At 44.1% G+C, this 26,329-nt stretch overlaps 1 protein-coding gene across 1 annotated transcript in view; it reads left to right on the top strand.

Moving 5' to 3' along the window:
• Positions 1-230: 230 nt before the first annotated feature.
• The window catches only part of LOC309662263 (cyclin-Y-like protein 1), a gene marked incomplete at its 5' end in the record, with an annotated part of 84,168 nt that continues 58,069 nt past the window's right edge, over positions 231-26,329 (top strand). Inside the window, 2 exons of the mRNA XM_082464722.1 lie at positions 231-249; positions 790-840. Of these exons, the coding sequence (XP_082320848.1) occupies positions 231-249; positions 790-840 (70 nt within the window). The remainder of the gene's footprint in view (positions 250-789; positions 841-26,329) is intronic.

Here is a 26,329-nt window from a genome sequence, read left to right as displayed (position 1 = left end):
ATATAAGTGATATCATATGATGTTTGTCTTTCTGTGTCTGACTTACATCACTCAGCATGACAATCTCTGGGTCCATCCGTGTTGCTGCAGATGGCATTAGTTTGTTCTCGTTTATGGCTGAGTGAGCAGGCTTAGTTCTTGATCACATACAGAACTGTTTGCCATTAATCCGTGTGGAGTCGGCATTCTTTTCAGTCCTGGTAAACGAGAAGCATGAATCGTTGGCTGATATGCCGGAGAACTCCTGGAGTAAGTGAAGATCCCTTCACTTTTCAGACATCCTAAAAGGTGAGGAGACAAGAGGGTGAACATATGCACACACAGATACGAGCTGGTTTCTGCCCTTCTCAATAAGCGTATCTTTCTCCTTTTGAAGAGAAACCGTTTCAGAATTTTGAATGAATTCTTCAAGAAGACTCATTACTGGGAGGAATGGAGAAAGAGCTCATTATGGTAATGGTTTCTCATCTGTTCTGTGGTTTGGTTGATGTCATAGACCCTGGGGGCCCGGCTAGGCTCTAGTTCCAGGGCCTCTTTTACTGATCTGAAACCCACACACCACCTTGGTTTTTAGAATAATTATCTAGTGATGTTAAACAGTAAAAATTGTGCTGTTTTAAAGGATCTAAAAATGCATACGGGGACGCGTGTAGGTAGCAGTCATATAAACAAACATGCTTTTTTTTTTAAAACATGCTTTTTTATGTATACATTTGTAGGCAGCATTTTGTCAACTCGGTAACTTGGGATCTTGTACGTTGTCCCTCTCCACTCCCCCCCGAACCCCAGGTTCCTCCCAGGACATGCAGGTGACTGTGGTTGAGCAGAGAAACCACCCGGGTGAGGATGGGCTGAAGTCCCAACGCAGGACCAGAGCCCATCAGAGGGACCGTTTCCTTAGGCAGGGATGCTCTGAAAGGCTGCGAGGGAAGCCTTTTTTTTTTTTTAAAGCGATGCATGTCTTTTATTATGAAAATTGCTGCTACATTACAGCCAGCATCCAAAACAGTATTTTAATAAGCACTTGTCTTGATTATAAAGTAGAGCAGAAACCATGATTCTTAGTGATTGTATCGGTTTCCTAGGGCCGCCGTAACAAAAGTACCACAAACTGACTTACAACAACAGAAATTGGTTCTCTCACAGTCCTGGGGGCCAGAAGTCCCAGATCAAGGTGCCACCGGGGCGGCCCTCCTCTGAAGGGCCTTCCTTGCTTGTGTCCTATCTTCCGTGGTTTCTGACAAGCCCTGACATTCCTAGACTTGTAGACGTGTCACTCCAATCTCTGCCTTCTGTGTGTCTTTGTCTTCATGTGACCATCTTCTTACAAGCACACCCAGTCATTATTGGATTAAGGGCCCACCCTACTCCTCTGTGACCTCATTTGATGAATTCTCTCTGTGTGTGTGCATTTTCTTTCTCTCTCTGTTGTATTTTTATTGACATACAATTGACCTACAGCACTATGTTATTTCCAGGTGTACAACATAGTGGCTCAGTATTTCTGTACATGACAGAATGATCACCACGGTAAGTCGTTAACCATCTGTCACCATACAGAGATACGACATTATTATTGACTGTATTCCCCATGCTCTACATTTCATCCCCGTGACTCATTTATTTTGTAGCTGGAAGTCTGTACCCCTTAAGCTCCTCACCTATTTCACTCACCCCCCACCCCCTCGCCTCTACAACTACCTGTTTCTATGAGTCTGTTTCTGTTTTGTTGTGTTTGTTCATTTGTTTTGTTTTTTAGATTCCACATGTAAGTGAAATCAGGCAGTATTTCTCTTTGACTTATTTCACTTAGCATAATACCCTCCAGGTCCATCCATGTTGTCACAGATGGCAAGATTTCATTCTTTTTTATGGCTGAGCAGTATTCCTCTTTGTGTGTGTGTGTGTGTGTGTGTGTGTGTATACACATTTTCTTTACCCATTCATCTGTTGATGAACACTTAGGTTGCTTCCATATCTTGGCAATTGTAAACAGTGCTGCAATGAACATAGGGCTGTGTATATCTCTTCAAATCAGTGTTTGTGTTTTCTTCAGGAAAATACCTAGAAGTGGAACTGCTAGGTCGTGTGGTAGTTCTGTTTTTAGTTTTTTGAGGAACCTCCATACTGTCTTCCGCAGTGACTGCCCCGGTTTCCCTTCCCACCATCACTGTGTCAGGGTTCCCTTTTCTCCACATCCTCGCTAACCCTTGTTATTTGTTGTCTTTTTGGTGATGACCATTCTGACAGGTGTGAGGTTGTGTATTGTGGTTTTGATTTGCATTTCATCTTGATGAATTCTGTCTGCAACAAACCTAGTTCCAAATAAGGCCACATTGTGAGGTCCGGGGGGTTGGGACCACAACATATCTTTCTGAGGGGACCCAGTTCAACCTGTAGTGGTGGCGATTCCCCACACCATCGCACCCCACCCGTCTTCTCCCAGAACCCCCTGGTGTCCTGACGTGGCTACGTGGCCACGCACGACTCATGCCCATGGCCGTTTACAGGGCAGCCAAAGAAATCCAAACCGTTGTAAATTCTTGGTCTTTGATAAAATGAACGAGTCAGTACGGCAGAGCTGCAGGTGCAGTGATCTGTCACCAGCGAGTTCTGGTACCCAGGCGCGTGTGCAAGCAGGGCAGGCAGCAGCCTCGGCCGACGCTGGGATCGCCTGGGTGGATTCTTTATGTCATGACTTTCCTGCCAGAGGTCTGCAGCTCTCATGGCCTCTCCCTCAGGAGGTATTTTTCGTGTGCTACAGTTCACAGGGGCGTGGGGCCGCTTTGCTGGCACGTGGAGCGCGTGTGGCCTGTGCTCGGTCACGCACGAGCGGGCCGGCGGCGGTGGGCTTTCTCTCGGGACTGGACGGGAGGGGTGCTGCCCACGAGGCCGGGGTTCAGGGGACGGTGTGGACTGTGGGCCCGCTTGCCTGCTCCCTGGACTATGCCGTGACTCAGGCACCTGCTGTTGACGTGGCTAAGCTCCCAGCCACGGCGGGCGGGAGGCCCCAGAGCCGGCCTTCCCGAGTACAGCCCCCTTCATGTTCTCACCAGAGGCGCTTGCGAGAAGCAGCACCTGTGCCCTTGGGTGTTTTTGCTGCCTGCAGTCCCAGGGCCCTTCCGTGGAGTCTTGCCCAGTTTCCTCTGAAAGAAATTGTGTTGTGGACGAGTCATTGGTACAGTTAGACATCTTTTGAGACTCTCAGGCTCTTTTCAGGGAAACATGTTAAACAAACCACACGTATGCTCAGAAATGTTCCGGATTTGGAGGTCTCAGAGCACGGTAGGTGAAACCTTGACCTTGGATTTGTCTCTCTTGGCGGCAGTGGCTTCACATGGTAAACAGGAGGTCACCTGGGTGTCCCGTCAGCGTGTTCACCCCTTGGAGACGGACTTGGGGCCTTGGAGGATTAGCTTGCAGTAGCAGTGTGGGCAACAGGGAATACGGTTTCACATCATAATTACAGCCCCCAAGCAAGATCCAGCTTAATAATTAGAGTCCCAATTAGAGCCTGTGCACATCCATCGCTTCTGTTCATTCTGGGCACTGATGTCAGACTCGTGAGAAAGCCAACCAAACAGAAATGGGAACTTGCATTGGAGGAAAATAATCTAAATTCTGTTATGTAGTAGAAGTAGTTTAAAGCCACAAAGGGAACTCTTTCAGGTAAATCTACTCTTTCATGATGATGCAAAATGCAGCACAGGTTCTCAAGTTTTTATGTCAAGAATTTGCTAAAATAAGTCAGACAAGTTTAGGATTTGCCTCATAGTGAATCAAGAACTTTAAGCAGGAACTTTTCTTCTAATCTAATGAAAAATGCAACCTGTACCATTTGGACATAGAAATGCCTAGCTGAGGAGAGCAAGTGAGGACAGAGACAACTCCAAATATTAACAAAACAAAACAAAGTGAAAACACTTTATAAACTGCAGGGGTGAGAGGTTCAACTATAGAAAGCCCGATTGGAATTTCTAACAGGACCCCTGGTTCTCAATTTATAGTTTAGGTGGGGAATGAGGCCAGTGTCCAAACTCTAATAATCCAAACAATAAAATTAATTCAAAATAAACAAGCAGAACAACAAAAGTATATGTGTTTGTAATATACTTTGTGCATAATACATATATATATACGTATTTATGTATATGTATGTAATCTTCACGTTTGATTGTAGTAGATGATTACAACCAATTTTTCAGTACATTATACTAGAGTAGAATGTTTGTCATCCCCCATTCTTCCAAATAATTTACTGAAAATATTACACTTGCAATTAACTTTTCTTGACTATGTTTCAAAAAGAGTGTAAATTTTCTCAGCCCAGCTTATGTAGTAATAATTACATGTCAGAAATTAAAATGGGATTTCAAAGTAACTTTGTCCTTGGAAAGCTTTGCTTTGCTTTAGTGGCAAATTTCAGGCTGCACATTTCATGGTGTTTATGATGGTGGGTTTTTTGTTTTGTTTTGTTTTGTTTGTCTTCAGTCCTATTGACCTGGACTAGCTAGGTCTGCTAGGCAGTGGAGAAATGGCTCTGCTGTCTCAGATTTATGGTTTAATTTACCCAGCAGTTCTTTAAGCATATGAGGGGCAAATATTCTTTAACCTGTGTTGAAAACTTTGGGCTTCTACTTTTTACTTTCAGCTGAAGTTGGAAACACTTCAGAGGGAGAAAAGATACAAAGATGTATGACAAAGAAGACACGTGATAACAGTCTCTGTCTTTAAGGAACTTGCAATCAAGTCGAGGCATTTAAAACAGAAATACATGAAAAAGATAACTAAGAATTAAAAGCAGAAAATTAGGGGAGTAGCCCCTAAGCATTAGACAATAGTTTGGGGCAGGGCGGGTGAACTCTGGCTGGAAGGCTTAGGAAAGGAGCTGCAATTTGAGTAATTTATTTATTAATTGAAGTATAGTTGATTGACAATGTTGTGGTAATTTCTGCTGTACAGCAAAGTGAGTCAGTTATATACACACACACACACACACATATACTTTTTAATATTCTTTCCCATTATGGTTTAACCCAGGACAATTGAATATAGGTTCCCTGTGCTCTACAGTGGGACCTTGTTGTCCATCCGTGCTGTGTGTAATTGTTTGCATCTACCAACACCAAACTCCCAGGAGCTGCAGTTTGAAACACTGCAGATTTTGCAAGATGGGGAAGAGTAGGTAGGACATTATAGGCAGAGGGAAACAGGAAAGGTGTGGGATCAGTGTCTTCCCCATCCAGCATTTCAAAGATTGGTGATATTTATAAATTCCAAGAACTTGCTATTAGTGTAAAAGAATTCTAGGTGTATCCTGTCACTTTTTTTTTTTAATAGTAATTATTTATTTATTTATTTTTATATTTATTTTTGGCTGTGTTGGGTCTTTGTTTCTGTGCGAGGGCTTTCTCTAGTTGCGGCAAGCGGGGGTCACTCTTCATCGCGGTGCGAGGGCCTCTTCACTATCGCGGCCTCTCGTTGCGGAGCACAGGCTCCAGACGCGCAGGCTCAGTAGTTGTGGCTCACGGGCCTAGTTGCTCCGCGGCATGTGGGATCTTCCCAGACCAGGGCTCGAACCCGTGTCGCCTGCATTAGCAGGCAGATTCTCAACCACTGCGCCACCAGGGAAACCCCTATCCTGTCACTTTTGACCTTCTTCCTCCATCTGTACTTTCCCCCTAAATTGCAATGAGCTAATTTTGAGAAAAGTCAGACTTTCTAAAGGCCAGACTCCATTTGGGCCATCTCTTTCCTTTTAAACACAGTTGTAAGGTATACCAAGTTTTCGTCACTAATTATTTCTCTGAAAAAGAGAAATAATTAGTGACGAAAACTTGGTATACTTTACAACTGTGTTTAAAAAGAAAGAGATGGCCAACTGTTAAATGAAAAACAGAGAAAAAAAAAGGTGAAGGGAAAATGATCTAAGGAACCGAAATGTGTGTTTATTTTGTTTCTTGTTGGTTTTTTTGGCCCCCTTGGGATGGCAGGTACTGCGTCTTGAGAAGGACCACATATGTTGGTTTTCTGCTGCAGCCAGGACTTCCTACAAAGTACGGTATGGCCGTCCTCCGGCAGTGTAGCTGCATGGCCATTTTGCTTGTAGTCTTCAGCGTCTCCAAGTTCACACGTCTGAGGATGGCACCCTGCGACGTGGTTGGGCTGCTTCCATGGCCCCCAGCCCTGCAATCCACCCAGCTCCTGGTGGGACCTGGGGCGGTGCTGGCGAGGACGCACTTTGCTCTCTTCTGCCCTGGCACACAGACCTTTCTGATCGCCTCCTGCTGGAACACAAACAGGGGATCCGTCTCTGCCTTGTTTCCCCAGTTACAGGTAATTAGCTCTGTGCTTTTGAATGCTAGTGCTTGAAATTGCGTGTTCTGCATCTGCCTTATTACGAAGCCGCTCGGCTGCCTCTAGACAAAACATCATCTAAATGAGATTTGCTCTCAAGTATCTGGTATGTGGGAGGAGGCAGCAAAGGAAACAGCGGATATTTCAGATCTATGGAAAAATATACAGCATGGCTGAATAATGGCATCCAGCACACTCACGAATTAAACACATCTTGATCTAATAGCCAGTGGTAAGGAGTAAGCATTTCTATTTTGAACTCTCATTTCAGAGGTGGGGTGAGCCATATAAATTTTCATAGCAGTGATTTGTTTATTTTATGATTTCCCGTCCTGACCCTTTTCTCTTTCCAGCTCTCCAAGAGGCAGGCTATTTGGCTTATCACTGGCTTATTTAAACTTGTGCAATTCAAATATGATTTTTTTTCAAAACACAATTTGTCACGCATCTGGAGTCTCATTTTGATAAGGGCCTTCGGTGTATAGAACTGTACTAAGATTCCAAATACTAAGGTCTGTAAAGGAGTGTCTGTCTACAGGCCGTAAAGATTTTATCTCACATCTTTCCAGAATCTGGCTTTATTAGTACATTGGCGCCAATATCTGATGTAGGTTTTAATCCCGGCAGAGGTGGAGGGCCGGGGGGTGTCCATCCTAGTGTGCCCCAGCTTTCCTTCCCTCATCTTCACTTCCCCTTCCATGAGGGGCTTCACCTTACTTTCCTCAGGCCACAGATGTCTCCCATCCACCCCTCCACCTGCCAGATTAAAAAACAGTTGTGTACATTGATAAATGATGGAAAAGACCTTTATATACATGTACAAACGTGCACATGAATTTCATCTTATGAAAGCTCTTCCTTGACATCTTATCTTCCTCCAGCCACCACCTGTTTCTCTTCTCCTGTGTGAAAAGGATGGCTAAATGGTCTCCAGAATTCACTTCCCCTTCCGTAGTGTGGAGATGTTGCTGGGAGTGGGTGTCCAGGTCAAGTCTGTTTTGTAGCCCTCTTGCCTTGAGGAGGGGTGTGGTGACTCATTTGCTGGTGAGATATGCGTGTCCCTTTGGGAATAGGTGGGGGGAGAGTGGAGCCACAAAGCAGGCGGAGCCTGGGTGTCCGGAGCGTCCTTGGAGGAAACCTTTCTGACAGCTAGGAACGCTGGACTGCGTTGGACTGGTACAAGAGTAAGAGTAAACTTGTATCCTAAAAGCCATTGAGACATGTGGGCTTATTTGTTGTGGCAGCTCATGTTACTCTAACTCAGGGTTCAGCAGCCTACAGCCTGTGAGCCAGATTAGCCCGTTGCCTGTTCCTGTAAATAAAGTTTTGTTGGCGCTCAGCCACACTCATTCAGTCACATATTCCCGTGGCTGCTTTCCCACTACAACGGCGGACAGGAGTAGTTGTAACTGAGACCCTATGGCTGTTAAAGCTGTTTACTGCCTGACCCTTTGCAGAAAAAGTTTGCAACCAGTGCTCTAATATTTGAGCCTCAGATGTCTGCTGAGAATGCAACACCAGGTGCATGAGAAGTACCTCCTGGTACTGTTGAGGGCAGAGGACAACCCCCCATGGACCTGGCCCTTCATTTACTGACATGAGGTCCCCAAAGCCTCCGAACTTCCCCCACCCCCTACACACAGACAGACACACAGACACACACACACACACACACACACACACACAGTCTTAGGGGTGAGAAAACCCAAGGGAAGAACACGCTAACACACCTTTGTTTATCTAAAGGGATTGTCTATCTAATCGATGGTTCTCCAACTTGAATGTGCATCAGAGCCATCTGGAGGGCTTGCTAAACACAGATTGCAGGGCCCCACCCCTGAGGTTTCTGATTTGGCCCGTCTGGGGTGGGGCCTGAGACTCTGCATTTCCCACATGCTCCCAGGTGGTACCAGGAACCACACCTTGGGGGCCACTCACCTATGTTGTTCTGTAAGACTATGCTTTGCACTGGAGTGGACATAAAGTAAATTTTTTTTTCTTGCTCATGATTGGGTCAGAGGGGAGAGTTTGTTTTAGGAGTAAGGTATAATACTTTATGGAGAACTACAGAGCACCTTTTCTGCTCGTCCAAGTAGGGGTGTGAGTTTTGTGACTCTGCTACTCTAAAAGTTTTTAATTAAAAATTTTTTTTCAGTACTTGTGATTTTTCTAAAGCAATGATTACTTGAGAATAACCAAAACCATACAGTAGGATGATCATCCACAGTTTGCTTAAAGCTAACCTAACCACAGACCAGTAAGCACGTGAACAAACACAAACAGCCAGCAGGGTAGCAGCAGGCCGCCCGGCCTGTGTGGGATGCGACCTTGGGTGTTGAGGCACCTGGAAGGTACCACACATGTGTCTATGGGACTGTCTCAGCCCCAGTGTCTCCAGGACCTTCTCCTTGGGACCCTCCCCTCTTTTCTCTTCCCGGCTGCTCTTCTCCTTCTAAGGTAGACCCTGTATGTTTTGTGTTGGCCAGGTTTCTTCTCAGAGAGTGACATGGTGCAGGCCCTGGAGGTGGGGCTCAGATCGAAAGTCTTCTCATTTTTGCCAAAACTGTTACCGAGTCCAGACTCGTTCCGCTCACTGCACGACAGGCCAGTAAATCGGGAGACGAGGTGTTGAGGCAAGGAATAATGACTTCATTTGGAAAGCCAGGACTCCGAGAAGATGGCAGACTAATGTCCTAGAAAACCATCTTACCCAAGTCAGAATTCAGGCTTCTTTTAGTATACTACAAGGGGAGGGGCTGTGGTTGGTTCTTGCAAACTTCTTGGTGTCGGAATCCTTCGTTCTTGCAGCTGTCCACGTAGGTTAGGTCACAATGTTCCTATAATCCTCCAACAAGACAAATGTTATCCTCTGTTCTGAAACTTTTAATCGCTATATGAATGGAAAAGTGTTATACCGTTAAAGGTCATAGACTTGAGAATGGGCTGTCCTATGTATTTCACGGTATGGGCAACATTCTTAACTGGAAGCAAAGACGATAGAATACAAAGGTTAAAGTAAAAGAAAGAAATCTAATATAGAGTCACATTTGTTCTTCCCTGTTACAAAACCACTGGTGGCATCTCAGCAGAGGTCTTGCAATCGAGGAAATGCAGGTGGTAGACTTTAAAATCACATGTTGGGCAAAGGTGCAGGGAGGGGAGAAGAAGAGGGACATGGAGGGATGGCGAGAGAGAGGGAGGGACAGGAGGGGAGAGATTTGGGTCAGGGAGAATATTCTTCACTTGGTACATCAAGCCTCACGCATGTGGCTCTACCCTGAGTCTCCCCATCACCCACCCCCATAGGAGCAGTGGTGGTTTCAGTTAAAAGCTTCCCACCTGCTCTTTCACTGGCGGTTTCTATTTAACTATTTCACGTGTGGCTTAAATAACCAGAACTTGGTATGAAAAAAATTGTGTCCGGGCTTCCCTGGTGACGCAGCGGTTAAGAATCTGCCTGCCAGTGCAGAGGACATGGGTTCGAGCCCTGGTCCTCGAAGATCCCACATGCCGCGGGGCAAATAAGCCCGTGCGCCACGACTACTGAGTCTGTGCTCTAGAGCCCACGAGCCACAACTACTGAAGCCCGCGCGCCTAGAGCCCAAGCTCTGCAACAAGAGAAGCCACCACAATGAGAAGTCTGCGCACCGCAACGAAGAGTAGCCCCCACTCGCCACAACTAGAGAAAGCCGCGCACAGCAACAAAGACCCAATGCCGCCAAAAATAAATAATAAATAAATAAATTAATTTTAAAAAATTGTGTCCTTCTAATGCATTAATGAATTATATACCGGGTGCCATGTTAAGTTCATGCTAATTACATCTTCTCTGCCTGTAAATTTCATAAAGACAGACACTGTGTTTCTTTGGCAGGGTCCATAGGGTAGAAAATGGTGCTGGACCTTGGGGGGTTTAACTTGAATGAGGTCTAGAAATTTGCCTGATGATTTCCATTACCTAATGGGCCAAGCAGATCTCTTATCAAAAAAAGACTGTCTACTTTGTCGTTACGATAATTTCCTGCTGTGGTTTTAGCATAGGTGTCTAGCGCCCCCTTTGCCACCACAGTAAAGGTTGAGATCAGGGGTTAGTAAACATTTTTCTGTAAAGGGCCATGTACATATTTGCAGCTTCTCAATTCTGCCATGCTAGTGTGAAAGCAAGCAAAGACAAGTTAATGGCTCTGGCTGTGTTTCAGTAAAACTTTATTTACAAAAACAGACAGCACCGGATTTGGCCTGCGCATCCGTAGTCTGCCTTCCCCTGGTTTAGTCAGTGCATACAGGTCACCTAGGGAACTTGTTAAAATGAAGTTTATGGTTCAGTAGATGAGAGGTGGCGGAGAGAGAGTCTGTGTTTCTAACAAGCTCCCAGGAGATGCTGTTGCTGCTGCCTCTTAAACCACACTCTGAGTGTGGAGGCTTTAGGTAACATTTGCTTTTTGTAGATAGATTGGGCAGTTGCAAGCAACCAGGAGAGGCTGGTGATGATTCCAGTGAGCTGCACAATTTTACAGAATTTCAGAGAGAGAGAGCCTCAAAAGCTGTATCTAAACTCGGAAGAAGACTGTGGGAATGATGCTTTATTTACTAGTGTCTTCTAACCAAACCAAACCTGTGAACATTGGGTATTGCTTCTCAGGTTTCCTGGAACCCATTTACTTTAGAAACCTTTCCAGAAGAATTCAGGTAATTAAAAGGGAGCCTAGTTTTCTGTGTGACCTTGGATCTATCACTTGACCTTCCAACACCTGGGGGCAATGCAGATGTACTTATCAAATTGTGTCAAGACAGGATCTTACTGGAAAACAGATGTTGGGTCAGCATTTCCCACATGTGGGAGAGCTGAAATCCTGCAGGTAGCTCATAGTCGACCTATTCATAATGATGACTTTTCCAAATACGAGAGCTTGAATACAGAGGACTAATTGCTTTCAGATTTGGGAAAGGTTAAAAAAAAAAAAAAAACCCAACAAAAAACCTTGCCAGAGCAAGAACAACTGTAGAAACTGTAACAAACTATGAAACTGTCTTTAACTCACTATCTTTAGTTGTTGTCTTTCTAAAGTATGAAACTATGTTTAAAAGGATAAGCTTTCCTAAAAGTCTTCCTCCAAGCGTTTACAGTGACTTGTGCTCGGACCACACTGCATACTTGATAGTGCAATATGGTTCCGCTCATTGGAATCATCACCGGCCTTCCCCACCTTCCTCCCCTGCCCTTCCACCTCTGCCCAGTTCCAGTAATTCTTTCCATGTGGAAATGAGACGCTGCCAAATTTGAGAGACCCCTTTCTCTGGTGGATTGTTGGAATCAATTCCATGTGTATAACTTATCTGGCAGTTTTTACGACACGTGGCCAAGGGGTCTGGGATTATTTTAAGTTTCAGGTTTTAAAAATAACAGGCAAATTTGACCCTCTTGGAGGATTTGCTACTACTGGGCACTCTCCTGGGACATTCAGGTAGGGATCAGGTCTCCTCCTGTCATGTCCAAGCCCTCTCCCAAGGAAAAAGACTTTATGTTGGCGACTGTTTGTATAAGGCATTTGTTTTGGTTGACCTTTCGCCTGCTGTGTTAATGGTGTGGAAGGGGCTGCCTGGGTAAGAACGTTCTAGCTGTGGCTCCTTCTAGGTTTGGGTCCCCTCAGAGGAAGCGTGGCCTCAGGGTTAGACCCGGAAAATGTCTCAACAGATAGTCTTATGGCCTCCCTCTGTTTCCGATGTGCCTGCCCTTCGTGTAGCCATTTTCACGTTTTGTAGAACATATGTAAAGTGTTGTATCTTACAAGGGAGTGTTGGTGATAAAAGCGTGGTTGTTTATTGTAGCATGACAACCCCAGCAATGCCTGGCTTTGGGAGGCCCCACAGAAGTTGACAGATTGCCTTCAACTTGTACTTCTGAGAGCAAAGGGGCACAAAGTGGGGAAGCAGAATTCTCTCAGAAGAGAAGGGAGTGCTGTGAGACTCCCCGCGAAAGAGCAGAGATCGATAGCTATTTTGCTTTGACTTTCTGTGGAAAGTTCACTCCATAGACTAGAGTCAAAGACATTTTCTTCTAGGTACCACAAAAGGTGAAAGGGTCGCTTGTGCTTTTGGCGCTGCCTGAGTATTTTGGCTGTGGACACTGGCCAGTGTCAGGCTAGGGGAAGTCTTTATAAAATAGCGTGTGTATGAAAATTTTATACTCTTGAAATGAATCCCTTATTATTTGTTTAATCTTGGCTCCACCACCAACATCTGAGTCTTAGTTTCACATTAAAAGATAATCTACCTTGAATGCTTCTTTTGAGAAAGAATATACAGATAGAAGCATCTGTCATGCAGCTAGGTTCAAATAAACAGTAACCATTGGCTATAAGTCATTTTGAATTAATCATATGTGCAATTCAGAAGATTTCTCCTGGTTAAGAGGAGAAAAAATAGCATGAGCATGAGGGTGTCTGTTTCCTTTTAACTTTTGCTGTTTATAGTGATGGCATTTCTTGAATTGATCGTCTCTGTGGTAGGCTGTCTGGGCTAGAACACTCTGGGTTGGGCTACTCATTGTCCTGGGTAAATGTGGGAAATGCAGGAGTTACGTGCAAATGTGCCCATACATTTAATAATGAGTTTTGAGGACTTCTGAAGAACTGGAGGAATGTGGGGTTAGATGCTTTTGGAGGCTCAGGTGAAGGACCCAGCTTCTAGGAGATCCCAGGAGCAGCAGAGTTCTTGGGTCTGGTAGGTGGATGCCAGCACGTGTGTATATCCCACAAGAGGAAGAGCAGAGGAGACACAGAATCATAGGTCCCACTGGCGAGCAGGCTTCTGTTCAGACTTTGCCCAGGTGGCCCTAGAGGACAGGACTGGCCACGTTTTATCAATTCTGAAATGTACATTTTTGTAGGATAGCACGTTCTGAAATCAGACTGCTTCTCACAATCAGCCACGTCTCATAATTATTGGCATCTTTTTCTTCTTATGTAAAATAAAGGTGTGTCTTGTAGTCGAAACCCTCTTATGTTTGGTGAAATGTGGTAGATTTGGGCTCCTTAAGTTGGAACGAGAAGGCAATAAAATGAATTACTTCCGTCTTCTGGAATCAGAGGGCCAGAGAGAAAGAAGATGAAACATTTGTGTTTTCCCCAGCTGACAGTTCTGCTCAAGGCAGAGAGGAAAGGTCAGCGTTCCTTATCTAGAGCTGTGGTTCTAAAGGGGGGTTCCGGAGCAGCACCACCATCACCTGGGACCTCGTGAACCAGAAACTCTGGGGGCAGCCCCACAGGCTGGCTTTGAACAAGCCCTCCAGGGGATCCTGACGCACAGTCAATTTGAGAACCACTGAACCGGGGCTCCCACAGTTGTTTTCCTGGAGGGGTGTTGTCAGAAGCATCCGGTGTGGGATCTTTAGTGTTCCTCCTCCCCTCACTTCACCTTCAGTCCGGATGGAGCCGTTCCCTCCTTTGTAATTATCTGTCCTTCCTGCGTCACGTGGTACTACGCTCTCTTTTCTCATCCCACCTCTTCCGTGACTTGTTTTGCAGGCTCCCCCTTCCGTCCGGCCCTTAAATGGTGTTCTTCCGCAGGTCTGGTCTGTGTCACCTTTCTTTTTTCACTCTGCACTCTTTCACTGGCCAGTCCTCTTGATGCCAGCGGTTTCAACCCACTTCTCTGGCAATGGCTCTGGCATTTCTCTCTCTAGTCTGGGTCTTTGCCGCCCCTACCCGCATACCCATGAACGTTCACAGGTACCTCACACGCAACCCATTAAAACGGTCCTCCTTGTCTTCCTCCTCAGACCAACTTTTTTCTTCCTGATTTCTTTCTTAGTGAGTAGTTCCAGCATCTCACTTATTGCTTAAGGTGAAAACTTGGGTATTTTTGTACGTCTCCCTCTCTCTCAGGACTAACATTCGTTACCCACCATCACATCGCTCCTACCTCTTAATGTCTCTCCAAGGCATTCTGCCCTCTCCGTGTCCACTCCCTGTGACCCTAACTGGGTCTCTTATTATCCTTTGGAATATTGTGTGGCTCTCCCTCTGTTTTTTCCTGCCTCCGGGCTTACTCCAATCCCATTTAATCTCTCCATGTTGGTCAGATTAGAGTGACATTTCTCATGTGCAAAACTGGTGATGAGATTCCTTTATTAAACAGTCTTTAATGTCTTCTCATTCGCTCAGCGATATTTCCCAGTCCAGATCCCTTCCGGAGCTCTGCTCTTACGAGATTGTCACCTAAGTTTGGGAACTGCTGCTTAAAGTTTTTCCCTTTGGAAACTCATAATCACCTTTGGCATTTTAAATGTTTTGGAAAGTCCTGTCGTCAAGAAACTCATTTAGGTTTGACCGGGCATTTCTCATGGTCTTGGTTGACCCTGCACCTCCCACATGTCAACCTTGTAACACCCCGTGGCATTTGTGTCCTCAGTGCCTTCTGGGAGAGGCTGTACTTTCCATGAGGCTGGTCATGAGCTGACCCCAGCTTGCTCTTTAGCCTCATTTCCCGTAGCTCCCCGATCACATTTTTACTGGTAGTGATTTTGAAGTCTACTTCATGCTCTTGGACTTTTAGCCTTTGCTTTGACCTCTGAATGCAGTGCCCTCCATCCTCCTTGCCCCCTGGAGAATTTCTTCTTGTCATTCAGATCTCAGCTCGACTACCTTCTCCTTCAGGAAGCCTTCCCTGACTCCTCTAGACACAGTTGGCACCCTGTCTGGCACCTTTGCGTCTTGTTTACACTTTTATCATCATCATCTCCTTACAGAGTGTACCCTTCTTGAGCACAATGACATTGGTCCAGCAGAGTGTCTACATAGCACAGATGTTCAGTAAAGACTATTTGTTGTGAAATGAGAATGTGAGTAAGTGATTGAGTAATGGCACTTTCTGGCTGTCACGATGTTAAGAGCTACTCCTTGTAAGACACTTACTGCACAGGAGGGCTGTTTTAGACACACCGTCTATGTTAACTCATGTAATCCTCCTGCTGCCCCTATGTGGTGGGCACTAGTGTTATTATCCCCATTGTTCAGATGGGCTGAACGTGAAGGATGTTTGGTATGGCCAGCCTGTTTTCTGCAGGGGAAGGTGAAGGGGAGCGCTCATCCCTGTGAGGACATTGTGGGGGAAGGAACAGATATCTTTAGGAGGCACTTCTCTAGAGAAGCAGAATAGATACCTGGAATGATCTTTTTTTTTCTTATTGAAAAGGAAGAATTTCTCAGTCTCCCCTAAGAAAATGAGTACTTCCATTTTGTTAAGTAATCGGCTGCTGGGTGTTACTTGCAACTTGCTGGCAAATTTAATATATAGTTTCCTGAGCTGTTAGTGCTGAGGGTCTTCTTTTAAATGGAACGGGTCGTTTGGTAGCAGTGGTTTTCAGCTGGGGGCGATCATGCCCCCAAGGAGACACTGGGTAATGTCTGGAGACATTTTCTGTTGTCACAACCTGGGGGAGGGGGTGCTCCTGGCATCTAGTGGGCGGAGGCCAGGGACGCTGCTCAGCGTCCTACAGTGCCCGGGACGGCCCCCCAACCCCGTGGCCCCGGCACCACAATAAAGGGTGATTTGGCCCAAATGTCCCCAGTGATGAGTTGAGAAAAACTTGAAAAAAGTTGATGGTTATAGGTTCAAGCTTACAGTGAAAGAGAAATTAAACAGAAAACTTGGAGGTCTAAACAAAGCAATGGGAAGCGGCAAATAAGGCCTCGTCAGAAGTGGGCTGTGTGGGAGTCCCTAAGTTTTAATGAGCACAGCACAATAAAAGTCATAAAACTAAAGGAAGGTGACCCCCCCCAGCACTCCATTCAGTATTGGCAAAGGAAAGCAAAAAAGCCCCCAGCCTTGAAAGGTAGGATTAAGGAAGTTAGTTACTTGCAAGAGACCTTTAGACTATTTACACTTGTTTCTGGAAATCTACAAAAAACATACACTGAAGAATTTTCTCTAAATGTCATTCTTAAGGCAGTGTCCTAGAAATGTCATTCTTGAAGAAATGTCCCAGAATGATACTAGCAGGAAAAAAGATTGCTTTCAATAAATAGGAAAAGGGGAGTCAGATGCATGACCAATGTGTGTCAGATCTGATGATGGGTCCAAGATGTATAAGACTTGGCACAGAAATGGAAACTGTAAAATATCTTTAAGTATCTTAGGGAAAGGAGGCCAACCGGAAGAGACATCTCCACATTGGGCAAACATAAAAGGAGGTGTTTGTGACAGTCTGTTGCATGGGGGAAGAAAATACGAGACCATTTTGAAAGAATAAACAATACGTGTCAGTGTCAGAAGGTCTTTAGCATTGTCAACACGCATACAGACCCTTCCTGGTGCTCACACCCAAGCTGTGTGGTAGGTGTCCCGCGTCAGAAGCAGGAGGAGAGGTAATCCGAGGACAGAGCGCCCAAGACACTGGCACGTGCCTGGCCTCGCTCACGTGTGGGCAGGCTGATCTAGAGATTATGTCGTGAAGTTTATGGAGAGCCAACCTCCACAGGACATTTGAGTAGCTTAAAAAGAAGTCTGAAAACACACAACCTGTTAAAACCAAGCGTACTCCTCCAAGCACAACGAACCGCAAGAAAATGTCTGATTTGTATTTGTTGTTTGCTATATTGTGAGGTCAGAACGTTGTCCCTGTCACATCTGGCAAAAAGTTGACCGCCCCCGAAAAAATAAATAAAAACGATCAAGAAGACTATATGGTTTTATGTCCAAGTTTGATAATGATAGATGTTTTCCTATGTACGTATTTTTGTGCTGTACTATATTCCTGAGCGGCAGCAGTACTGGTAAGTCATTTGGAAATACATAAATAAGCATACTGCAGATGCACACTCCGGCTTGACCATTCAGGAGCCTTGTGGTCTACGACAAGGCACTTGTGTTTCTTTCTGGTGACTGATTGTTTTTTACGCTAAGCTTTGTTGATGTGTAATTTGCATCCAGTCAGACACATCCACTTTAAGTATATGGTTTGAGATTTGACAAACGCTTATAACCATGTAATCACCATCACAATCATGATATAGAATTGTTCCGTCACCCTCCCAGAGTTCTCTCTTGTCCCTTTGTGGTCAGGCCCTCCCCCTCCTAGCTTCTGGCAGCCACCCATCTCATCTCTGTCCACAGTTTTGCCGCTTCCGAAATCTCATGGAAAGTAAATCATACAGCATGAGGCTTTGGTGTCTGGCTTCTTTCCCTTGGCATAACACCTCTGAGGGTCGTCCAATTTGTTGAGAGCATCAGTGGTCTTTTCTTTTTACTGTTGCATAGTCTTCCCTTGTATGGATGTACTTACTGTAGTTTGTTTATCCGCCCATCAGTTGAAGGCCATTGGGTTGTTTCCAGGTTTGAGTGACTATGAATAAAGTCACTGCATACTTGTACACCTGTGTCTTGGCGTGAACACGTGATTTCATTTCACTTGTATACATCCCCAGGAGTGTGATTGCTGCCTCGTGCATTAAATGAGTGTTCAGCTGTGTAAGAAACCCACCAAACTGTTTTCCAAAGTTGCTGTGCTGTTTTACTTTCCTACCAGCAGTGCGTGAGAGTCACAGTTGCTCTACCCCCTTGCCAGTCTGGGTACGGTCGGTTTAAAAAAGTTATCCATTTAATAGTGGTATTTTATTGTGATTTTAATTTGCAGTTCCCTAATGGCTAAAGATGCTAAACATTTTCTCCTGTGTTTATAGGCCATCTTTATCTGTTCTTGGGTGAAGTGCACTTATACTTATTGAGCGTCTATATATATACATGCAGAATGACATTTGTGTTGATAGGATTTTGTTTTTTAGTATTAAAGTGAAATAATGCAAATGAATTTTTTTCCTTTTTTTTTTTTTTTTTTTAAACCCCATGCCTGGTACATAGCTTTTCCTTAACTAGAACCTGTTTGTTTGTTTGTTTGTTTTAAAATAAATGGATGGTTATTGGACAAAGAGTGACTTAGGGGTTATGAAAATTTGACAAACTGAATGATGCTTTTTTCTCAGTTTTTCATGAGGGTGGACCTGGAGCCCCAGGTCTAAAGATCTTTGGAGGAAGGGAGGTGGAAAGGGGGTGATGAAAACTTGGATATGGAGATGGATAGCTGGAGAATGTTCCAAAGAGCTGAGCAAGTTTGCCACACAAAGAAATCAGCCCTTAGCACATGGGCAACCAGCAATCATTGAGGATGTGAAGATGAGAATGTCATCGTTAGATCTGAGTTTCAGAAATGCAAGTGGGACAGTCCTCTACCATTTAACCTGTTTTCCCTGTATGCTCTTGAGTGTGTCAATACGAGCAGCATCCTGTTAAGTCAAGACAGTTATCATTTCAAAACCTAAAAAGTATGGAGGGGTCAACTCTGTAGACTTCTACGAAAATGATCATCATGCCAGGCATAGTTACCTCTATGGGGTTGATAAAGCTCCATGGACCCAGATTATCTTCTGCATGAACGCAGCACAAGACCTGAAGACGCCACCATTTGTCCTTGACATCTGACCTTAATCATCTTCACTTGGTCGCCTATCGTTCTGTTACATGAATGCAGGATGACATATTATCTCAGTCTTTTTTGTATGCTCTTTATTTCTCCTGTTTCCTTTTTGCAATCATAGCTGTTGTAATTCCCCATGGAGGCATAAATATATTCTGCTTAAAAGCAATACTGCTAAAAAGTATGTGCACTAAAAATGGGAAGTCTCAGCACATTCAACACATCTTGATTCAACACATATTGTTGGAGCACCTATTGCCAGGAATTCCCATGCACTGCACTTAATATTTGGGATAAATATATCCATGTATAAAACATGCAGAGGTGCCCAAGGAACATGGCTCTGCATGCTAGCGGAGGGAGAGAGGCAACGCGTGACAATAACAAATAACAGAATTATATGCTATGTTAGAAGATTGTAAGTGCTCTGTGGAAGAGCTCTTTAAAATGCTTCTGTGTGGGGCTTCCCTGGTGGCGCAGTGGTTGAGAATCTGCCTGCTAATGCAGGGGACACGGGTTCGAGCCCTGGTCCGGGAAGATCCCACATGCCGCGGAGCAACTGGGCCCGTGAGCCACAATTACTGAGCCTGCGCGTCTGGAGCCTGTGCTCCGCAACAAGAGAGGCCGCGATAGTGAGAGGCCCGCTCACCGTGATGAAGAGTGGCCCCCGCTTGCCACAACTAGAGAAAGCCCTTGCACAGAAATGAAGACCCAACACAGCCAAAAATAAATAAATAAATTTATTAATTAATTAAAAAAAAATGCTTCTGTGTGGCTTGGGTAGCGTTGTGACCCTTGTGCTCTTCCATGGCCAGGGCCATTTACGCCACAACTGGGATTTGGTCCTCATGGGACAGGACAGAGAGCTGTGAAGCTGTGATAGCGAGAAAGGGTCAGGGGCGTGAAGAGGTAGGGAGCTTGGGAGCCTGTCTGCACAGGGTGTTGGAGGTGGACATGCCATCCACAATGGAAAAAGGAACCTCCTGCCTCCCATTGGAAAAGCTATTTGTGCTCTCCTGATTTCAGGATAATTTCACACCGAAGTTTCTCAGGGGCTGGGTGTGGGGAAGTTGAAACAGAATTTTCAGACGTAAATACTGTCTGTAATGAAGTCTGATTGCTGTGTCTGTAAGTGCAGATCGAGACCTTCTATAACAGAAGACCTGAAACGGCCCCTGATGCAGCTCAAGCATAAATTGATCTTTTTGTTGTGTTGTTTTTAATTCCACCTACAAATAAGAGTTTCTTGACATGTTACTTTTGGGTATTTCACAACTTAATTTGGTTACGCAGAATGTTCTTTTGCTTTCCCTCTTTCTTGGTAATAAAACACGCCTGGCTGTTCCTTCAGGGGCAGCTCTGCCTCTGTCCTGTTGCTACTTGTGCTTTGAATATTCCTGAAGAGAGAGGGTTCACTTGGCAGGCGTACATTATGACCTGGTTTGAAAAAGAACTCCTCCCCACAAACACATTAATTTCTAGAATGTAGGCAGGCTCTGTTGGGTGATACAGTTTTCATCTGACACATAAAACATGCCAACAGATTTTTTTTTTCTCTTACAAGCAGAATAGAATCTTGTAATGCCATAAGCCATCAGATACTTCTGCTTTCCAAGTTTGAATTACTCCTTTTCCTCTTGAAGCTAATGATTTTATTAGGATGAAGGTTTTCTGCGTATAATAGATTTCTTTGCTCCTTTGCAGAGTTTGAGTGGTGTGTAATTGAGCCTTTAGGTAATTAGCCGTTGCCGATAGGCTAGGTGCTAGGGAGATCAGATGCAATTCCACCCCCTCTCATTATATTGTGTGCACTGGCCCATGGGTAGAAGTTTGCCAACCCTTGGTGAAGATGATGAGAAACAATATAAAATGTCAGTTAAAAGCCAGAACTTAAGAATCAAATACACCTGGGTTTGTATTTCCATTTTTTTTTTTTTTTTCCATTACTTGCTGTGTGATCTTGGGCAGGGAATTAACCTTTCTTTGTTTCAGTTTGGGTTTGCTCATCTTTTTAAAGAAGACAGGGACAATAATGCTGATTTTGCCAGGTTTTATAAGGATTAATAATAATATGTGTAAAGCATTTATCCTGGTTCCTGGCATATTATAAATGATGTCATCGGTAGAAAATAATTGTGTTAAATTATTTAGAGCTTTAAATTTTAAATATGAAACATTAAGGTCTACTTATGTTCCAGTATCTTATTGTTCTTAGACTTTGTCTCTGGATCCTCAGATATACAGGCAAATAAATAGCACATATACCCAGGCTGCCCCAGCACATGAGGACAAGTGATGACTATGGGAAGTCAGTTTGCTTGTGGCAGAAACAGAGTTGTCATATAACTTGAATTCAGCACCACTTAAGAAGTCCTTGTTTATCAGGAAAAAAGTCTGAAAAAGTTCTCAAAGTCCTTTGCCCATTCTTCTGTTTTACTGTGTGCCTGTGTAGCCGAAGGTACAGGTGGACCTACTCTCCCTGGTGATTTGATGCCATCTAGTAACATAGCTGAGGGATGAAATGCAACGTGAGTCTCTAAAGTGTTTCTTTTGTTTTTAAGGTTCAAAAACAAATAAAACATGATGCCTTTGACAATTATTAAAGACCATAGCTGAGTCTGTGTTGTGGGCATAAGATCTTTGCTTTCAAAGAACAGAGCTTTGCACAGTTTTCTCATGTCTACCGGAAAAATGTATTTTGGTGTTATTTACAAATACAATTATTTTCTCCCAGGTCCTATTTGAGTCCTAATTTTTGCAGAAAAGACATATTCAGAAGCGTCAACCTTTTCCCCAGACTGTTGTTCTTTGATTGCCATGCATCTGTTTCACTTGTATTTAAGAAAGGCAGTTAATCTCAAGATGTAGCTAACAAAGAAGAGCGTGTATCTTTGATGATGGCATCAAACTTTTTTTTTTTTAACCACCATCCACCCAGTGTCCCCTCCACTTGTATGTGCATTTAGAGTTGGCTGCACCTTGTTTGGTCACTGCTGTAGAAGTCCAGAAAAGATTTTCTTCCCCTCTTTCCCCTTGGGTTGCGGTTGCCATCACATTTAAAGAGGCATTGCTGCATGTGTAAGAATAAGCTCAGTTCCTACTCATCCTTAAGTATCAAGCTCAGGGGTCTCTGCCTCCAGAAAGCCTTCCTGATCGTTCCATCCACCTGGTTTTGTTCGGAGGCTCTTGTGGGTCCCCCACCACAAGCTCTGCTTGCTTCTCCTATGGGATCACTATGGTACGAATATTACCTGTGAGTCCTTTGCGTTCAGGTTCTGTGCTTTCCATGGCTGGAATAAAGTAGGAACTTAATGTATTTCTGAATGCATCAGCAGAGCACTTGAGAGTTTTGTGCTCGATTAAATCATTATTATTTTAAATGAGATAATTCATGTATAGCAGTCACATAGTGTCAGGCACCTAGTAAGTACTTGGCTAGTTTTTATATTAGTTGGGATCATTCAGCTGAAGGTACTGGAAAACCCAACAAACAGAGGTTTAAACAGAGAGGGATGTTCTTGCCTTGCCCATCGTGAAGACTGGGCGTAGGACGTCATGGTGGGCGTGGTGGGACCGTGGCTCCGTGATACAGGCAGGCACTTCCCATTTTTTTTTCTTTTCTCCACCTGGCATAGGAGGATGCCTGTGTCCTCATGCCTACATGGCTGTTGAGTGGCTACTGCATCTCCTGGCTCAGGTCTCTGTATGGGCAGGAAGAAGGAAAAGGAACAGTGGGACCAAGAGTGTAACTTTCCTTGAAGCCGCACTTACCCTGTGGCTTTCACTTACTTCTCATTGGCCAGGACTAAGTCAGTTACTTAACCAGGGCTGTGGAAGGGGCGGGATCAGCCAACTCAGAAGGTCTGTTAGAGTTCATTGTTTTACTTCTGCACTGCTGGCTTGCAGAGGGGGTTGGGGGAGTATGTGTTGATGGTCCTCTCAGTGGGCCAAGGCGGTGACAGGTTCACACACCACCCCCCCTGCCTCACTCTACGTTGCTCTCCTTCATTTCCCCTCCATGTTTCCTTCCTCTCCTGTTTTCCTCCCTCCAGTCTCTCATTATGGCTCAGTATGGTCTGTGGTCCATCATCAGCATCCCCTGCGAGCGTGTTAGAGCTGTAGGGTTTCAGTTTTCACCCCAGACCTCCAGAATCAGACACTTTGACAGTGGGGCCCAGCAGTCCGTATCATGACATGCCCCGCAGGGGCTTCTGATGCGAGCATGAATTTGTCAGCTCCTGTTTTCTATCTCTTGCTCTGGGTGTTCTTCCAGGTAACTGGTCACCTAGTGGAATCAAAGCATTCCAGAAATATTTGTGTGCTTGACCATTTCATATTGTGTTGTTTAAGAATCAGGTGAGTTTATATTTATAATCCAGTTTTTAAAAATACTAGCTGACTTGAGTGGCTCTTGGACGGGATGAGTTTTTCATTGTGTGTGGCCCTTGACTGGGGGTAAAAAATGGAGTTTCTAGTTCTTGCTCAACATGCAGCAAACAAGTTTGATTATTATTTTTTTCTTTATGGAAATATTTGATTGTGTATTTGAATAGGCCTAATGGGCAGTTAGTTCTCATGTTATAAAGACTGTATGTACACACACACACATATCTCAAAAGAATACTGGAAGAAAATATTTCTAATTTTTTACTATAACTTTAGTTAAAGCAACAGCCTTAAAAATAGCAATCATCAGGAAGAAACTGTTTATGGAATCAGATGCAGACAACTTACTTTTAGAACAAACACCTTGCACTTTCAATAAGAAAAAAATAAATGATTGTATGTGTTTGAGGTGTGAGATAAAATTAACACGAGGAGGAGAGGAACAATGCAGATTGTGTGGGTAGGAATTTATTTTCCTTTCGGGTTCCAAGAGTCAGCGCTATTATCAAACTAAAAATTGGCCCTCTTCCAGGAAGACAAGGTTTTGTGCCAGCTTTGTTTTATTATTATTCTTTATGCTATTATTTTTGGCTTGCAGACAGCAGCTTTCTGCAGCAAGGATTCACAAATGGTTCTTCATGTTTGATGTAAATGTAAAGTCTGTCAATTCCTGAGCCTGCATATTTTGCAAAAATATCATGCACCAACATCTTCATTCTTGTTTGGAATGGATTCAGGAAAATGTCCTTGGCTCCAAAATAGCTTTAAATCAGGTTTGGACGCTCTAGGAGGCTGGGCTTGGCTCTAGCCTCCTTTCCTTCTGCCGCCTCCAGTAAGGGTGGAGATCTGTGGGCATCGCTGCCTGAAGAGACTTGGGCCTAGAAATAAACAGAAAGCTACGTTTTTCCATGCTACCTGGCTCTGAACCTTTTGCATAATCAGACATGCGTTGTCTGAAAGTAACATACGAAAGTCACATGTGAAAGGCAAGAAAAACAGAGCGAGGAAGAGATGTCTGTCTCACCTAGAGAGTCTTGCTCACCTCACCAAGGTTTACTAGCCCTGTGCACACCTGTTTCAGGCTGCCTTGGGTTTCAGGAACCGGTGGACTCCAGAGAAAAAACAGGAGCTGGCTTCCCATGGGTTTTTGCAAGTTCCTGTGTAATCTTGAAGAATTTTACCTGAGTCTTCCCGTGATGATATGCACGCGTACCCCCAGTGGTGACATATATGGCGTCCCTTGGCCTACTCGACCCTGAGCGATGGGGCCGCTGACTCCCTCTCATCTACTGTTCTCTCCTATCTCGATGTGCAAGCAGCATGTTCTTCTCTGTGTTCCTCAGTCGAGTCCTTGGGCATTTGCACGTGCAGCGTTCTTGATTTGGAGCCCTTTCCCCCAGATACGCACATGGCTCTTTATTCACCCAAGAGGCCTTTTCTGACCATTCATGCTCAGATAGCCCCTCTGAAATCTCTTGCCCCTTACTATGCCTTATGTTTCTTCATAGCATTTGTCTCGACTTGCCATAATACATTTTTAACTTTATTTCTGTCTTCTCCATTGGAAAGTAATCTTGATGGCGCAAGAAATTTGTTTTGTTCCTTGCTTTCCACCTCAGTGTCTAGAAGCTGGTACTCACTGAGTGAATAAATGATATGTTATGTAAATAAATTAATATACAAATGTGTTCCTAAATAGTAATTTTGATTCGGGTGATGTATCGTACTTATGTTAGTTGGATATCACTTTACTCAAGAATTTTATCTGACTCTTCCAGTGATGATATGAATGCATAAATCCAAAGATTATCTATCTATCAATCTATCATCTGTTTATCCATCTCTGCCCTCTACCTATTCACTGATCTATCATCTATCTATCCATCCATCCATCTCTTCTCTTTTTTTTTTTAATTTTTGAATTTTATTTTATTTACTTTTCAACAGCAGGTTCTTATTAGTTGGGATTGACATATATACGTCTATTCTCTTGTCCATATCTATCTATCTATCTGTCTGTCTATCTATCTATCTGTCTGCCTATCTGTAATTAGGTTCCAGATAGGAAGCACTAACCTGGGTAGGGTGACCCTGGCTTCCATGGAGAGTATTAGGTAAGAGGTTAGACTTGAGGTGGCTTCTGGAGGGAAATGGATTTGTCATCATCATTATCAATTACCATGATTGATTAGTAATGAGGAGACAGTGATTAAATATCATGTAGAATTCAATTTTTACATTAGCAGTTACTTTGTTAACTATATTAGTGTGAATATGAATTTTTTGAAACTCCCAGTATAAAAAGGGTGAAAGGGCTTCCCTGGTGGCGCAGTGGTTAAGAATCCGCCTGCCAATGCAGGGGACACGGGTTCGAGCCCTGGTCCGGGAAGATCCCACATGCCGTGGAGCAACTAAGCCCGTGCACCGCACCACAACTACTGAGCCTGAGCTCTAGAGCCCGCGAGCCACAACTACTGAGCCTGTGCACCACAACTGCTGAAGCCTGTGCACTTAGAGCCCATGCTCCACAACAAGGGAAGCCACCGCAGTTAGAAGCCCACGCACCACAATGAAGAGTAGTCCCTGCTTGCCGCAAAAATAAATAAATAAATAAATATTTTTAAAAAAGGGTGAAAAAAGGATGTAGTTCCTACATTATTTTTTTGTGCAGTGGCTTATTCATGTTACTGAAAAGTAGCTTTTATTATCATTTAAGGAGCAGTTCTTTTGCCTCCCACTTCCCTCTCTCTAGCCCTTGCCTCCTCCTTCTAGCTCCTTTTTTCTTTTCTTTCCCACTCACTGCATCCCTGCCTTCTTCCTTTGATTCTTCGTTAGATGAGGAAGTTCTTAATAAAAATAATTGAAATAGGTGATTTTGCTTGCATAATGACATTCCCTTATGTCTAATAATAATAATAATAATAATAATAACAATAATAATATATACCAGGTCATAAGCACTTTATGTGCACTGCCTCAGCTGACTCATCTGTAAAGTGGGGATCATGGTGAGTACCGTACAGCTGGAGGACTAGCTCAGGGTTAGTGGGTGTAAATAACTACCTTGAAGTCACGTGGCTAGATAAATATCAGATCCAGAATTTGACTTGGGAG

This window comes from Balaenoptera physalus (genome assembly GCF_965194825.1).
Source record: "Balaenoptera physalus genome assembly, chromosome: 6".
NCBI lineage: Eukaryota > Metazoa > Chordata > Mammalia > Artiodactyla > Balaenopteridae > Balaenoptera > Balaenoptera physalus.
Note: the sequence above shows the minus strand (reverse complement) of the source record. Positions and strands in the feature narration are given on the sequence as shown.